Source organism: Myotis lucifugus, unplaced genomic scaffold, assembly GCF_000147115.1.
Source record: "Myotis lucifugus unplaced genomic scaffold, Myoluc2.0 scaffold_88, whole genome shotgun sequence".
Lineage (NCBI taxonomy): Eukaryota > Metazoa > Chordata > Mammalia > Chiroptera > Vespertilionidae > Myotis > Myotis lucifugus.
This window is the reverse complement of record NW_005871136.1, coordinates 3,490,072-3,504,105: the sequence shown is the minus strand read 5'-3', so window position 1 is coordinate 3,504,105 and position 14,034 is coordinate 3,490,072. Positions and strand designations below refer to the sequence as shown.

Here is a 14,034-nt window from a genome sequence, read left to right as displayed (position 1 = left end):
CCATTTGAACGAAGAAATGACCTGGTGGCTTAGGTTCTGCAGGAGATGTAAAGGCCCAACGATTCCCTTGATGTCTGGCAAGTGACCAAGAATACAGATGCCTAAAAAGCGCCACGCCTGAATGAGGCACAGAGTTCCTGTCTCCTGGATCCTGAAAACTCCAATCTAACTGCACGGCCTCTCCCGCAGACCACAGAGGCAGAAGGTCGCTGTGGAGACGTTTCAGCGCCCGCTGGATCCCAAGGTGTCGCTGACATCTGCATACATGTTCTCAAGTTAACGGTACCCGAGGCTGCATTAGAGCCCAGAGGAAAAGGGAAAGGGCTCCAGATGCTTTCAACCAAGTGCTGAGCAATGAATGAAGGCGCTTGCTCTACCTGGCGAGGGGCACCCATGCAAACAAGGCGTCTGTGTCCAGCCCAGCGCTGAGGGCCGGGCCCTGGGGAGCCACCATCTTCTCGCCCTCATTTCTGGTGTCACCCGGAGAAAGGACATCCGTCTTCCCGGAGGAGCACCCTGCGTACAAGCAGAGCCCGCGAGTTCTTGCCAAGAGGGCCTTTGTGCTCTGCGCTCACACTCTGGCGTTTTTTACCCTCCAAACCAAGGTGACTCACTCTATTGTTCTAAGTCTGCATTGGGAAGCCTTTGGGGAGGTTGGTATTTCAGGCATTCCACAGCAACGGAGAAATTACTGCTCCCGGCCACAACACACTCTTCTTTTGCTAATCAATTTTTTAACTCTCAGGATAAGTTAAGCTTTAATGGAACAGAGAAAAAAAATACAATCTTCACACATATTATACCAAGGAATTCAGTGTTTTTAAAAAAAAAAATCAATTTTTTTTGTATAGCATTTATTTCTGAGAAATTCAAAATCGCTCTTTGGGTCATTTATCTTCCCAACATCACAGGGAAGGTGGGCTTCCAGCTTCCCATCTCCAGGCCCCTCCAACTGAAAACAAACAGATGTTTCTTCCTGAGGGAGAATCTAATCACAGTGTCTGTCCTGATGTGCAAGGCTGAGCAGGACAGATGGCTGACAGTGGGGCCCGCAGCTGGGGAGGGAGGGCTGACTTTCACTGGCAGCCAAAAGAGGAGAGAGGATGACCCCTCCCGTCAGGGCAGCCACAGGGAAAGAAAAGAACTTCTAGACCTGAATTCATAGAAATAAGAGAGGTGAACAGTGTGTTCTTGAACCTACTTATTTCTCACTGAGCTAGAAATTAAGTGCAGGAAATATCTGACCACAATTTACCTGGGTTCTGAGCTGCAGGCTTAGCTAGGGAAAAGACAACTATTAATTAAAACTATTTCTTGCTCTGGCTGGTTTGGTTCAGTGGTTAGAATGTTGGCCTGTGAACTGAAAGGTCTCGGGTTTGATTCAGTCAAGGGCACATACTTCGGTTGCAAGCTTGATCTTTGGCCCCAACTGATATGTCTGTAACAGCGATGTTTTTCTCTCTCTGTCTTTCCCCCGCTTCTACTCTCTCTAAAAATTAATGGGGGAAAATATCCTTGGGTGAGGATTTAAAAACAAAACAAAAACTATTTCCTAATGCTTAGTAATTTCTGTAAGAATGAATCTGCAGTTTTAGTATTGTATATTAAGTTGAAATTTAATAAGTTATTTCTATTTCTTCCCACTGTAGTTAATTTCTAAGTTAGTGTAATTTGATTTCTGTAACATTAACACATATAGTATTTACTAGGAAATCCAGCAAAAATCCCAGTGGAAATATGAAGTTTCATTTTCACCTATGAGACTTACAGTTGAAATAACTTTGATGCTATAAGGGCAGTCAACTCAATAAACACCGGCTTTCTGAGACAGGACTGAGGGGAAAGCATGTTCTACAGCAGGTCACTTAGAGCAGCGGTCGCCAACCGGTGGTCCGCGAGGTCCGAAAGGGTGGCGACCGCTGACTTAGAGCACACATTTGGCTCCTCGGAACCGGAGCTTGCTGACTTAAGATGATGTGAAAGAATCAAAAGATGGCATCACGAAACCTTTGTGGAAAGGGGAAGTCCCACTTTAACACCTAGTTGGGTCATTCAATAGATTAGCAAAACAACAATAGGTCCTTGACCTGCTCTCTGTTATTGAAATGTACCAAAAATACTCTTTTGCTCCACCAATGTGAACGCTACACATACAACTGGACTCACCTCACACCTGCCAGAATGGCTGCCATCAATAAATCAACAAACAACAAGGGCTGGCGAGGATGTGGGGAAGCGGGAATGCTTATACACTGCAGGTGGGAATGCAGATTGGTGCAGCCACTATGGAAAACAGTATGGAATTTACTACAAAAGTTTAAAATGGAACTACCGTTTGACCCAGCAACCCCACTTTTAGGAATATATACTAAGAAGCCTGAAACACCAATCAGAAAGAATGTATGCACCCCTATGTTCATAGCAGTGCTATTTACAATTCCTAAGATCTGGAAACAGCCCAAGTGCCCATCAGTAAATGAGTGGATAAAACGGCTGTGGTATGTTCACACGATGGAATATGACGGAGCTGTAAAAAAGAAGGATCTCTTACCCTTTGTGACAGAACGGTTGGACCTAATTTTATGCTGAGTGAAATAAGCCAGTCAGAGAAAGACTAATATTACATGGTCTCACTTATATGTGGAATCTAATGAACAAAATAGATCCAGAGGCACGGATGCATGGAACAGACTGAAGAAGCTCAGATGCGAGGAGTGGGGAGGTGGGGAGAGGTGGGGAGGTGGGGAGAGATTAACCAAAGAACTTATATACATATATGCATAGCCCATAGACACAGACAATAGTGTGGGATGGTCTGGGATAGGGCAGGGACTGGGTGGAGAGGGGCAAAGTGGGGGAATTAGGGGGATATCTATCAGCAATATCTGTAATACAGTCAACAATAAAAAAATATTTTTTAAGAAACTGAATTGGAAGCAACACGTCCTAAGCAATTCACCAAACCCATCAACACCCATGCTTTCCACCAAACACGTCAATTAATTGGATTAACACTAGCAAAGGCATCTTTTCTGTAGGAATTTTCTTTAATTATTCTCTACACAAGGTCCAAAGGCACTGGAAGGAGAGTGGGGTTGTGTCTGAGCCTCATGTTAAAAAGAGCAGTGACTGGGAAATGGCTGTCTCTACAAGGAGCAATGACAAAAGGTGATAAAGTGGAACAATGATCATGGTGAATGGCTGCTAATTGGGACCAATGACTCTGATGAGCTGTCATGAGTCAGCAGAAAACTATGATCCTATTCATTCTGACAGGGACTTTTATAAAATTAAAAAAAATATCTGACAAATACTAAAATCAAATGTTAGCACTCATTCAAATGTCAATAATTTATGAATAGGAGAAGGGCTATACTATTTGAAATGTTATACTTAAATTTAGAAAATGTTTTCCAAAACCAAGAATACTTCAATTACTGGATTAGAAATTCCTAAATTCTGCAAAAAGAATATATTATCCCTGTTCAAAACTTAGTTTATAGAAGACCTGCAAGTCTAACTGTCACTACAGAATACACAGAAATAAGACAGACTTATTTTCTATCTATCTTTGCCTCACTCTTTAATTTCTACCTTTGGCAAATACTACCTTATTGTATTTCATACATCCTTATACACTATGTTAAACTATTGCTAGAAGGAAGAGAGAATAAAAGCAAGCATACCAACAAATTTGTAGCCAAAAGTGTTCAAATTACACATAAGGAAGCATTTTCAGTGACAGAGACATGTAAAAGGTGTTTTCTTGAGATGTGGGGCTGGGCTTGGGTGCAGTTCAGTAAGGAAATCTCTGGGACAGTAAATATATTTGCTTGCGTATTGTTTTGCACATGCATATTGTTTTTCTTAGTCAACAGAATGACTACCATGGAAAGGAACTGAGGATGAGAATGACACAGTTGCATGCAGTTGAACCAGGTAACTGCGTCTGGTGGTCATTTTCAAAGGCTTGTTGCAAAGGCAGGGCTGTATTTCAATCACATGGGAGTCCCACAGCCTACTCACCATGTGTGCCTGAAATAATCCAGGAATGGGGGACTGGTTAGAGAGGTTGATGACCCTGGAGGACTCTTTCAGGACGAAGATCTTGCCAAAATCCACCTGGTGGGGACAGACGCTGATAACTGGGCCTTCTCCGATGCTCCTCAGCTGGCACACCTGCGCTCCCAGACACAGAAAGAACACGGGAACAGCTGAAAATGGCTGGCCTTTCGATTCGATTGAAACAGAAGTTTCTAGCCACGTCTTCAGCAAGAAGCAGGGGCACAAAAGGGTGCTCAGGAGGACCGACCTCCCTCCCCCGGTACTCTGCGGTCAGAGGGACACAGGGACGGCCATGCCGGTCAGACCTTTGAATCCAGTCTGAACTCCCTCCAGGGTGGTCTGCTTCCCTGGGTCAGCCCGGAGCTGTGCACCGAGGGGAAACCAGATAACGGTCCTCTATCTGCCACCCACTACTCCAGCCTCAAGAACACTCAGCATGGGGCTGAGGACTGGCGCTTAAGAATAGGAAGTGGCCTGGCCAGCGTGGCTCAGTGGTTGAGCATCAACCTATGAACCAGGAGGTCACGGTTTGATTTCGGGTCAGGGCACGAGCCCAGGTTGAGGGCTTGACCCCCAGTGTAGGGCATGCAGGAGGCAGCCGATCAATGATTCTCTCTCATCATTGATGTTTCTATCTCTCTCTTCCTCTCCCTTCTTCTCTGAAATCTATAAAAATATATTTTTTAAAAAAGAATCGGAAGTGGCTGGATTGAGCCTCGTTCTGGGGCTTGTCCAGTGGCACACAGGGCTGTCCGCCGCACACAGCTGTGCAGGCTGGGGGCTGAGATCCACCTTGCTCCACAGCCAGAAAAGGGGCCTTTTTCTTTCGTAAAGTGCTGGCTGCTCAGCAAGTGGCCCTCACACGAGCTGCATTTTCAATAAAAAAAAATATTTTTTTTAAAAAAAAGAGAATCACTCATTTTAAATATATATACAGGTGTGCTCTCCTGGCAGAGATTCCGACCTGATAGGTCTGGAGAGGGTCAGGCATGTCTGTGTGAAAAACTCCTTAAAGGGGTTTCAGAACAAGTGCTACAAACACCACTCTTTTGGAGTTACCGCAAATAGATTCCCCAAGTACCGTACTGCTCGTTTTTTTTTTTTACCAGGGAGTGAATGTGTAGAATTCTAGAACGACAAACAACGGGAGGACATGCAAATATGGCTTGTGCCTTAAAAGCGGAGGCGTGTGGTTTGGTAAGAAGTACAGCAATTGTGACTGCAATCTGAAAACCGTCTCTCACCACAGGGTGGTCCTGGCTCCCGAAGACCGAGATGTAAATCGTGGACCTGTGCTCCCCGGTGACCTGGGTCTCCAAGATCAGAGGGATGTGGACGGTGCTCTGGGGAGGGATGATTCCATAGGGGTTGGGACTAGAGAGCAGCACAGCGGGCGAGTCCTCATCTACCTGGTGGGAGAGACAAGCCAGAGAGATCAGCAAGCCCCCGGCAGGGTATACAATCAATAGCAGATCAGATTATTTTGAAACAAGTGTTGTCCTGTGTCCATGGAGGTTCTCTAGAAATGTTTCATTGTTCAAGCAAGTATGTAGGGGTGAGCACCCCAATTCTGCCAAAAGGGAGTTTGGTTGAGTTGAGTGTGCATAAAGCCCTAAATTCAAAGTGCACAAAGGATGTAGAGATTATCCACAACATGAATCAGTTCAGGACAGCAGCTGCCCATGGCCACCTTCCCTACCTGGCCCTCCACACTCCCTCCACCTCGTCCCTTTGTGTTCCACCAAGAGAGGCCACTGGTACTTCCCGAACACATGGTGCTGCCCCTACCTCCAGCCCTTTGCACGTGATGCTTCTTCCTAAAATGCCTGCTCCCTTCGACCTGCCTGCACCCTCACCCTGAATCCCCCAGGGATCCCCTGTGCCCTGGAGTTGAGCATCCTGCAGTCCTTTTCCACAGCCCACACTATCGATGTGTCCATCGTCACCATGGGCTGGACTCTCCTTAGGGCACAACCTGAGCCTCTTCTGAATGCCCACTTTCTAGCCCAAAACATATGCTCAGTACATGTTTTTTAAATGGGTTTTTAAATGGGGAAATAGGTGGGCAAATGAATGAATGTTGACCAGTGTCTACCAATGAACGCTGCCCAGCCTATCACTAGCTCTTGTACAATGACAACAACCACTAACAGAACCTTAAAAACCCCATGGCCAAATAAGGTTAGGGAATTCTGGGAAGCACTCCTCAGAAGCTCGGCTCCTAGAGAGGACGGCAGAGCATGCAGGTGTCACCTGACCGGAGCACCCCGCCGTCTTTCCCTGCCTGGACTGGGTTAACGCGGCCTCATCTACCTGCACGTCCCTCTGCAGCTGTGCCCTGTCCGGCCTCGTTGGAGCTTGAGGCAACAGGAAAACCAGTAATACTGATTCTGCCTTTATATAAAGTTTTTATATTTCGTTCATCATGGACTTTTCATTAATATTGATTTCATAAAATGTGGCATGAAAATGTTAATCTTGATCATTTTGAATTTTTTTGGCTCCACCTTAAATGTTGTGCTTGAGGCAAGCACCTCACCCTTACCCCAGCCCAGTTGTGCAGAAATACCTTCCCTATCACCCCAGATGCAGGCTCTGCTCAGAGTTGTTGAGGTGACCTGCTCTGCGCAGGGCTGGCCTGCTGTGCTGTTAAGCATCTGAAAGTTGGAGAAGTTGTCCCCTGTGGCCCCCCCACCCTTGCCCCCAGAACATCTGCAATCCCCTCTTTTACATACCAGCCCCTCGGCTGATGAAGGGTAGCTATTTTGGCGGGTTAAGTCTTATCTGTTCCAGATTAAATACTACGTATGCCCCTCATATGACTTGGATTTTTCAGATCACATAGATTGTCACTCTGGTTACTTGGAACACGATTCATTTTTTTCCACCCAGGTTTCTATTACAAAAATACAATGTCAAGATCTGAAGACAAATTTCTGCGTTGATGGCGGCCACCTCCTTTCTCTGGCTAAACACATGTTTCTCTGATGGGCCTAAGCCTGCCTTGGTTCTGTGGTCCCCACATTGGTCTTTTGACTCATTTTGAACTTGTAGCCAAAATCAAATGTCCCCCATTTGATTTTGTTTGCATGAGTTTTTATCAGAGTACTGTCCTTACGGAACTGAGTTCAAACCCAAATGCGCTCTGGGTAAGCTGCATCTCATTAGGAACCTTCCATTCCTCTGGGTTGCACAAAAGATTTTTAAAATCTCTAGTCCATGCGCATTTGACTGCTTAGTCTCCCACCTGGCCAGAGGTAGTGGCGTGTGGACAATCTATTTCATAAAATATTAAGAGGCACTTTCTCCTTCCTCACTCCTGTATAGCTCTAGCCTTCTAGTCTAGCATATAAATATTGCATTACCTTATCTTAGTGAAGCGGTTCACGTCACGGCCATGGACATAAATGAAAACCCCCAGCTCTGCCTCATTCCCCATGCATGGCTCATTCCCAGGCAATTATCTGCAGGTGCAACTTCTGCGTGTTGGCTTAATTGACGCTTTCTTTGTCAAAGGCAATTTTCCTGGGAAATTAGCAACTGCTCACACCTGCAGCTGCTCACGCTTGCAGGTGGCAAGCCAGCTGTGGCTTTATGACCCCATCCCCAGATTATCCCAGGGTTAAAAGTCAGAATGACACAAGGTCACGTGTTTAGGAATATGGCCCCTGAGAAGGACATCTCTTTCTTATTGAGGGAATCCAACTGCAGAAAAATCAACACCGAAAAGGGTCCAGTAACTCACCTGGGGCAGGACCTCATAGCATCCCGGGAGGTCATCCGGGTTGACCAGCTGGATGGTTTCCTCGTACGGGTATTTCAGGAAGCAGCGCCCGAAGTCCACCTCTGCGTTAGCCATGCGGAGGGCAGGTACAATACACCTGCTCAAAGGAAGGAGCCCATTAAAGAATTTAAAAGGACAGAAAGCTTGTTTACATATGGGGAACGAAGAGTCCCAAGTTAAACACATTTGTTACTGTCACATAGTATTTTTCTCTAATAACTACATTAATCACTTTCACATCTTCTCTCCTTGCCTTCCCTCCCTCCCTCAGCCCCCAGTCATCATTTTTAATCAAAAAAGGGCTGGAAGCAGGACTCCTTAAACAGCTGTCATCTGTGGGTAATGACTAACATTCCCATTGTTTTTCATACTTCGCCTTCCTTTGGCAAGGGACCCCCACAGGACAGGTTCCTTAGGGTAGTGAACCTGTTTCCCTGACAAACAGGGGCGATGCCACCAGCGTGGGGTCCTAACTGGCTGTGACACTTTGGACCAGCCAGAGCCCCCTGAGGGCTGGTAACAGCTCACACCAGCTAAATCATGGTAATAATTCTAATTCCTATGCAGAACAGCTGTCTTGGATCAGCAGGCTCAGGCAGCTGCTCGACCCAGTGCTGGTGCCCTGGCAACAGAGGGTGTGGGGGCGCTGGAGGGAGGAATTGCAGCCCTGTGTGTGCAGCTGGTCTATCATTAGGTGGCTTGGGTTTTATTTGTGTCTGTGAATCTCAGCATCTGCCCTGCCCGGCTGCACTGTCACCATATAGCACCGTGGTGAGGAGCGCTGGCATTTGGGGCAGACAGAGCCAGGTTCAAGCACAACCTTGCGCGAGTTGTTTTCCCTCCTAGTGCCCCATGTTGCTTATAAATAAAATGCAGGTCATTCCAGGGGTTGACAGCAGCATCAAAAACTCTTCTTAGGGAACCGTGGGAAATACAGGAGCTAATGTGAATGCAGGGCCTAGCACAGTGCCACGGGAGGGCTCAGTAAGAGGCGACTGGTGTGCGGGAGGGGGCCCGGCAAGCCATCACTGCTGGCTCTCTGGGAAAAGCACTTGAGAGGGCAAGTTCGAAAAGCAATTCTCTGCTGAGAGCGTTTGAGCAGTTTCTACAGATTACAGAGAAGTACTGTGATGACAGGAAGGAGAGTCCTGTTGACCCCAAAGCTGGAGATTCCACATGGGATGAGTGTTCGTTTTTAGCTAAAATGGAAGTTGTCAGCTGGCCCAGTGACTTTCAAAAGCGAATCCTTTACTACCTGAAATGCTGTGGCTGAGAGGGGTCATAGTTAGCACTTGACGTGGGTCACAGAGTATACGTGATAGAAACTCATAGCCTCTTAGGGCCTTTTTTTTAAAAAAAAAATTCTTTTATTGCTTTCAGAGAGGAAGGGAGAGAGAGAGAGAGAGGAACATCAGTGATGAGGGAGGATCATTGATCGGCTGCCTCTTATATGCCTCCCACTGGGGATTGAGCCTGCAACCTGGGCATGTGCCCTGATCGAAATCAAAGCACGACCTCATGGTTTATAGCTCCACACTTAACCACTGCCACATCGGCCAGGCAGGCCTTCTTTTAAAAAAAAATCGGATTTTTCCTATTGATAGCTGTAGGGGAAAGAGGCTGGAGAGTATCAGAATAAACCCACATAGAAAAATGCAAGACTAGACAAAAAGGCCAACTTGGGTATAGACAGGACCAGATGAAAGACTCTGCATGTTTTTTAAACAAACAAAGAAATTACTGAGGTGTTTGGAAGGAATACTGAGTAAATAGATTAGGACAAGACCTTGACCTTCAAGTTCTTTTAGGGCTGCTCTTGGACTTCGTCCAAGCCCAAGGCACATGCAAAGGTGCCCCTTATGATGCCTCCACCAACCACTAGGTCTGCACCTTCTTTAAGGTGCATTTTCTTAAGATTCATGACAGACCTAAATTCTAGGAATTGATATATTGCCAGAAATTTTCTCTATTGCCTTTAGATGGCATTTTCATATGTACACTCTAAAGTCCCAGATCTGGACCCTCGTTTGCTTTGGCAACAGTGCGGTCGATTATTGTATTTAGGGTCACTGTCACCATCAGTAGAAAGACGGTAACTTGGTCAAGGAGACATAGTCAACAAAGCAAGCCAGGATCTTAACCTGACTCCAGAGCTCATTGCTGTCTCCGTTAAAAAAGAGAGAAACTGCCCAGCTGGTGTGGTTCAGTGGTTGAGTGTTGACCTATGAACCAGGAGGTCATGATTTGACCCCTCATCAGGGCACATGCCTCGGATGCGGGCCCCATCCCCAGGAGGGGCTGTGCAGGAAGGCAGTCAATCAGTGATTCTTAACATTGATGTTTCTATCTCTCTCTCCCTCTCTGAAAGCAATAAAAAATATATTTTTTTAAAATAGAGAAGTTGGTGATGGTTCTGAGGCGTTTATAGTTAGAGAGGGCCTTGTTTGGGCGCCCGCTTGCAGCCCGGAGCAGGACTGTCTTGCTAAATGGATCGTCCACTGCAGAACTGTGGGCACCGCTCTTTCTGCTGCAGACCTCAGGGGAACTGTAGTTAATGATAAAAATAAAAAGCAGCAACTGTTCACATCTTTCTGCTAAAATCCTTTTAGTTATATACCTGGAAAGTCAGAAAGTCAAAAAGAGAGAGCACCAGTATTCTTCGAACAACACACACACACACACACACACACACACACACACACACACACACACCCTTCTCTTATTTCCACAGGAGGTGTGTTTGCTGTTTGAAAGCTTTGTCATTTGAATCTCATTCAGCCTCCCTTCAGGGAAAGCAGAACAAATAAATGCAGTGTGAGCCCTTTGCAGGCCTGCAGCCTTCTGAAGAGGCAGCCCTTCCTGGGGCCCAGGGAGACGGGGAGAGGGGAGCAGGTGAGTGATACCTCGCTGTAATGAGGAGCGCCAGCACTTCTTCCCCGATGCCCTCCACGTCCACCACCAGGGCCAGCTCGTATTTCTGCACAGTGTTGGAGCATAAGGTCACCTGGAAAGCAAAAGGTGAAAAGCTGCTCTTCTAGAAGCCCAGCCCTCCCCCTGCAGCGGGGAGAGGGGAGCCCGGGGACAACCCCACTGAGGAGTGCGGCTTCCGAGTACTTGATGGTGGGATGCATGGCATTTTACACTTTTAGTTGAACCAGTTGCATTTCGGGGTCAGGGCATGCTGAGTTTTTTCAAAGGCCAGGTCAGAAGCCCAGTGGCTTTTAGTACAATGGGTTGGCTCATTTCTGAGGAGGTTGTTATCAAAGAAGCCGTGTACCTACATAAGGGGGGGAAGTGACCATGAAGGATGAGCAACATCAAGCAAACTTTAATTATTGCAATTTAAGTCGTTTCCCATACCTCTGGGCTATATTAATTATGAAAATTTAGTACACCAATAAAACACTGCAGCTAAATTTCTCTTATAGCAAAATACGTGACATAACCATGTCAGCAGCAGAAAATGGCATGGAAAATCAGCTAGTTTTGTGTTATGTGTGTGACTTTTTCTTTTTAACAAAATCTTGTCCCCGCCCCCATATTCATTATTAAAGCAGAAAATAGAGGTGCCAACGAAAGGCCTGCCTCAGGACAATATCTGGCCAGTATGTTTCACCCCGTGTTTTATTTACTGTTGTGCAACATTACATTTAGGCTTTTGAAGCCTTGTTACGATTTTAATTGCTTCACAATGATTTGTACTGGAAGGGATGCGTGTAAGTCTAGAAGACAGCTTCTGGCACAGGTTAAGGCTTTTCTAGCTATACATTATGTATCAGGTACTAATTAAAATTTTTTTTAGTTGCAGAGGGAATTACTGGATGCAAAGTTGAGTCCACAGAGACGTGGTTGGAGTACAGATCATGAGGGAAAATTGAAGCTTGGAGAAAGCTTTTCCAAATAGAAAGGAAAAATAAAGTGAAGATGGGGGTCATTGATTTGGAAAGAAGACGTGTCAGACTTGGAGAGAGGCAGCTGCCCCTGTGTGCAGAGATTCCTGGAGTGATCTGCCCTTGTTTATGTCTCTGAGCTGTGGTTAGGAGGCAGAAAAACATGTGGTTCTGGCAGAAGGCTGCTAGATAGATCTACGTCTTCTTAAATCTTCCTGTACTATGTGAGAGAGGCAAAAAAAGGGGGGGGGGAAGGTAGCTAACAGGTAGGCTGAGCATTAAGAAATAAAAAATTTAAATAAATTCATTGCCAACAGCACTTTTCTCTGGGAAATTCACAGTTAGCAACTATGATTTGTGAATAGTTGTGCCCTCCCCAAATTCCTATGTTGAAATCCTAGCCCCTAATGTGACAGTATTAGGAGGTGGGGCCATTGGGAGGTGATTAAGTCATGAGGGTGGGGCCTTCATGAACAGGATTAGTGCCCTTATAAAAGAGGGCCAACAGAGCTCCCTAGCCCTTCCACCATGTGAGGATGGAAGGAGAGTCAGCAGCCTGCAAGCTGGAAGAATGCCTTCACCAGAACCCAAGCATGCTGGCTCCTGATCTCAACATCCTGCCTCCAGACCTACGAGAAATAAATCTGTTGTTTATAAGAAACCCGGTCTCTGGTATTTTATAAGAGCAGCCCAAATAGACTGCGATAGCAATCCTGAGAGGTTATACCGATATATGAACCTCATTGGACCCATGGAGAAGCCCTTGAAAGAGCTAAAAACAAACAAAAAACCTCCCAGAAAAGAGTTAGGATGAGTGGATTCATGGTGAGATACTATGAAGCATTTAAAACAATCTTGGGGGGGATAAAACCATAGCTAAATTAAATATTCACAGACAGTGACTAAAGAGGAAAATATTAACCTTAGCTATAAAGTCTTATCTTTTTTTCTTTTCCAGAAAAGATAAAATCATTTCAATTTTGCAGCATTCAATATTGCTAGATCTGACTGTTTGGAGAAGAAAAAGTCAGTGAGAGAAGACAGGAAAACTTTCTCAGTTAGCCATGAATTAATTCTGCTGGCGGCACTGACAGACAAATATTAAGCCCTGTTAGAAACATGGCATCCACATTCACTATGAAGCCCAGGTTCAGCCTAAAAACCTGAATCAATGGGATGTCATCTGTGGCACGAATGTGGACATTTATTGGTATAAATGATTTGAGTCTAAAGGAAAGGAAGTCCTAATTATCACTGAGTCCTTAAACCTTGTTATATCTGTGCTGATGGGTGCGCTGTCTGTGGAGAGCAGTGGTTTCACTAGAAAACCCTACAACCCCCTGATCTGGTGGAGGCCACACACTGAGGTGGATGGAAATCCACGGAGTGGTGGCAGTTCTTTTGCCCAATGTATTTGCGTCCGGTTTCTTTCACCACAGTGATTTGTTTCCTGATAGGCCCACGTTTCCATGTGAACTGAGGTGCTCCTTCCCACCGGCTCTGGGCATGCAGAGCAAACCCTGGGTGTGGTCCCCGTGGCCATCTGAGAGCTCAGCTGCCTGGGGTGTGTGCACTTTACCCTGATAGCAGCGAATCCTTGGGAGCGAATGGTGCCACAGTTGGGGGTGATGGTAAATTCTTTCGGTTTCGTTATGGGTATTTCCTCCTTGTTCCAAGAAGGTCCTTTGGTGTCTGTATATTGCTCACAGCTTGAAATGCTTTCATGGCCGTCGCCAGGGATGCGCAGTTTGAAGGTCATGGGGACCAAGGAGGTGTTATTGAGGGAACATATCAAGGTGTGAGGAAACCCTGGAAAACAAAATATGGGGTGAGAAAAGCCCCACAATAGCCTCCCTTTAACTTCAACCCCCTCAGCTGCCAGACCTCTCAAATAAATTGTCTACACAATTCAGCACTACTTGCTTAATTCTAACTCTCCCCCATACTGTTTTCAATTGTAAATCAATAAATACATTTCATTCATTCATTCAATGAATACTTATTCATTTACTATGCAGCGACAATAGACATAAAATCACCATCCTTCCAAGAGCTGGCCTCTGTTATCAGTTTGCTGAGCAGTCTTCTAGAAAGATATTTTTGCAGTTAACTTTTGCATAGAAATACAGATTCCCCCCCAAATAGAATAATGTTTGCTCTTTTTATTTGTCTGTGTGTGAACGGAGAAGCCTGTGCGTTTTGTCCGCTGTGTGATCCCGAGCCTGCCAAGACGTTAGATAACTTACCCTGGACCTGTCTGAGGCTCATGCCCTCAGGGTCGATGACACAAAACTG

At 45.8% G+C, this 14,034-nt stretch overlaps 1 protein-coding gene across 1 annotated transcript in view; it reads right to left on the bottom strand.

Moving 5' to 3' along the window:
* HYDIN (HYDIN, axonemal central pair apparatus protein) overlaps positions 1-14,034 on the bottom strand; it is a 330,325-nt gene that overhangs the window by 165,792 nt on the left and 150,499 nt on the right. Inside the window, exons 15-19 of the mRNA XM_023756097.1 lie at positions 13,319-13,548; positions 10,753-10,853; positions 7,811-7,946; positions 5,310-5,474; positions 4,027-4,179 (exon numbers count right to left, since the gene is read on the bottom strand). Of these exons, the coding sequence (XP_023611865.1) occupies positions 4,027-4,179; positions 5,310-5,474; positions 7,811-7,946; positions 10,753-10,853; positions 13,319-13,548 (785 nt within the window). The remainder of the gene's footprint in view (positions 1-4,026; positions 4,180-5,309; positions 5,475-7,810; positions 7,947-10,752; positions 10,854-13,318; positions 13,549-14,034) is intronic.